This window comes from Austrofundulus limnaeus, unplaced genomic scaffold (assembly GCF_001266775.1).
Source record: "Austrofundulus limnaeus strain Quisiro unplaced genomic scaffold, Austrofundulus_limnaeus-1.0 Scaffold1855, whole genome shotgun sequence".
NCBI lineage: Eukaryota > Metazoa > Chordata > Actinopteri > Cyprinodontiformes > Rivulidae > Austrofundulus > Austrofundulus limnaeus.
The window spans coordinates 29,656-32,602 of record NW_013954257.1 but is presented as its reverse complement, the minus strand read 5'-3'; the positions used below and the strand labels follow the sequence as shown (position 1 = coordinate 32,602).

The following is a 2,947-nucleotide window of genomic DNA, read 5'->3' as shown; positions in this document are numbered from 1 at the left end:
CGACACACAACAGAACTCATGTTTTATACCAGTAGATCACAGATGCTTTAACTTTTGTGACTTTTTCATGGACTAGTACTAGCAGCTAACGCTAACAACAACAGGCAGGAAGTGGAAGAGAGGTGCGTGGCTGGAATTTAAACGGAAATACGTCATTAGTGGCCGTGGCATATAGGCTGTTGTTGCGCCAGACTCTTGCTTGTTCTGCTGAGCCTCAGCTTCTACAGTAGATCACATGGTCACGTGGTTTTAATGTACTCCATCTGTTCTATAGAACCTCCTTAGACTATCAGTGAAGCTAGATTAGTGGGAAATGGGCTTTAATGAAGGTACTTCCTGTTTATCAGATTTTTCCGATTAGAAAACACAGGTGACCTTTGATCATTGACTTACAGACACACAGACACACAGCTGACAGTTATTTTAAACCTGGTAGCAGGATCTGAAATCTCAGAATGTTCAGCCAAATCCATCCCTTCTTTAAATGAAAGGAGTTTCTGTCCTGAACCAGTGGTTCCCTTTTAGCTTCTGACCCCAAAATAACAATGACTTCAAAAAACAAAGACTTGGAGCCTTAAAAGTGCAATTAAATGTGTGCAAACCACACAAACAGCTTAAACTAATTTTTATTTGACTACTTTTGTTTTTATCTTTTAACAGTTATAGTTGGAATGGACAATAATTTTTAATTTAGCAGCGTGGACAGTCATTTTTTCAGTTCTCGTAAAACAGGCGATGGTCCTAAACCAGGAAGTCTAGGCTGACTTTAGCTCTCATTTAGATGTTTTCTATGCTTTTTAAACAGCTAGCTGTGCTGACACTTTGTCTTAATTAGCCCGGCATAAATAAACGGTAAAAGAGCTTGAGAAAAACATGAGTAGCGGGTCTTAAATTAGTCATAATAAGTTTGTTTGGCTTGTAGGTGGGGGAAACGAGGGGGCTGCCAGAGATCCACTGATGCCCAGACTTTAGCTTTCATTCAAATGTTATTCTTTTCAATTTGTAGATCTACTGCCACCAAATTATTGTTCTTTTGTTAAGAAATGNGACAGGCTGTTTATTTTATAAACTTTGTTTACAGACAGCAGATTAGTTTGGCTAAAAAAAACTTGTTCATATTTGATGCTAGAAAATCAGTTTCTGGTTTCCAGTATTTACAGACTGTTTATTTGTTTATGTTTTGTTTATTTACAGACTGTTTATTTTCACACTGTGATTATTTGTTTAGATTGTTTATTTATTTAAAGAAAATGTTTGTTTATTTATTGACAGGCTGTTTATTTTATAAACTTTGTTTACAGAGTTTATTTGTTGAAAAACACAAACAGGAAGTTAAATAAATCAGTCTGATCATGTTAACACCTCAGGTTGTTTACTGTTTATTATTTGTTGTTTGTTTGTAAGAATTTCAGAATAAAAGCTGGTCCAGTAAAAACCGGACCATCAGTTCTGGCTCTGTGTGTTGCAGGACCCCCTGAGGACGGTCCAGAGGAGGGTCCGGAGGACGGTTCTGGTCCAGAAAACGGGGGCAGCTCCAGTGAGAAGGAGCAGGACCCGGCCAGCTCCCCAGAGGGATCCAAACCCGGTTCTTGCTACACCCCGGACCCCCCAGAACCCCCATCCCACCCAGAAGAGAGCCGCACTCCCAGAACCGGTGGTCCAGAAAAGGAGGCGGAGAGTCCTTCACAGAGGTACCCCCCAGGGGACCAGCTGGTCCAAGGTCTCTCCGGGTCCATCAGCCTCAGGACCAACAGACCCCCTCTGGAGGTTCTGAAGAAGATCTTCCCGGCCCACAAGCCCCCGGTGCTGGACTTGATTCTGCGGGGGTGTGGGGGGGACCTGGTGGGGGCCATCGAGGTTCTGCTGTCCAGTCGGAACCCGGACGGGAGCGCGCCCCCTCACTCAGAACCGGTCCCGGACGGCCTGGTCCTGCCGCCMAACGGACACCTGTTGGATCCCGGTCTGGGTCCGTACCCGCACCCGGGTTCCTCGTCCAACAAGTGGTCCGTGGGCTCGGCCTTCCGGGTCCCGGACTCCCTGCGGTTCGGGTCAGAGGCGTCCCCGGGGGCGCTGGGAGTCCCCCTGCAGCACCCGTCCTTCCCGCAGCCGGGCCGGTACCCCCTGATGCTGCGCAGCTCGCTGACACGCGCACACGCCGGCCCCTTCGTGCACAACGACGTGACCCTGTGGGGGTCCGTGGCCCTGCAGCAGCAGTACCAGCTCCGGTCCGCGGCCCAGTACGTGTCCCCCTTCAGTCCCGGAGCCGCCTCGGGCCCCGCGGCCTCAGTGTTCCGAGGATCTCCTCTGATCCCGTCCAGAACCTCCGAGGAGCCGCGGGTCAGCATCCAGGAGGAGGCCTGCGTCCTGGGACCCAAACCCGGACTCTACTCCCCCGAAGAGGAGTTCGAGGACCGCTCGGACTCTGCAGACACCCGGGTCCTGAACTCTGGATCCTGAACCGGATCAGACCCGGACTGAGTTCTGCTTCTGGAAGTTAAACTCACCTCCTGCTGCTGCAGGTTCTGACCCAGAAGGACCGGAAATGACAGGTGATGGACTTCCGGTCYGCACGTTTAGATCTCTGCATGAAATGAGCCAAAAACATGAAACCTGCTTGTTTTWGTTTTTATTGTGTTGAATAAAAACTTCAAACGACTTCCTGTTTTTATTTGTTCTATTTGTCTTTCAAAATAAAAGTTTTATTGTTTTTAATTTAAACTTTTATATTTAAACTGATCAAACATCACAAAGTTCAGTTTGAAGGTTCTGATAAAAAACATCAAACCCCCTGACGTCATGAGCTGGCCCCGCCCACTTCTTCAACCGGAAGACAAAACAGTTTGTTTCAAAACCAGATCCAGGTCCTGAATCCAGTTCAGCTGCTGAGATGAGTCCACCATCCAACCACACATCCAACCAGACATCCAACCATCCATCCATCCATCCA

At 47.7% G+C, this 2,947-nt stretch overlaps 1 protein-coding gene across 1 annotated transcript; it reads left to right on the top strand.

Moving 5' to 3' along the window:
- Positions 1 to 1,468: 1,468 nt before the first annotated feature.
- Positions 1,469 to 2,656, top strand: dmrt3a (doublesex and mab-3 related transcription factor 3a; the record flags this gene model as incomplete). The annotated part of the gene is given in 1 exon segment (XM_014033811.1): positions 1,469 to 2,656. A coding segment is annotated over 1 exon segment (989 nt), but the record flags the coding sequence as incomplete, so codon positions are not given.
- Positions 2,657 to 2,947: the final 291 nt, after the last annotated feature.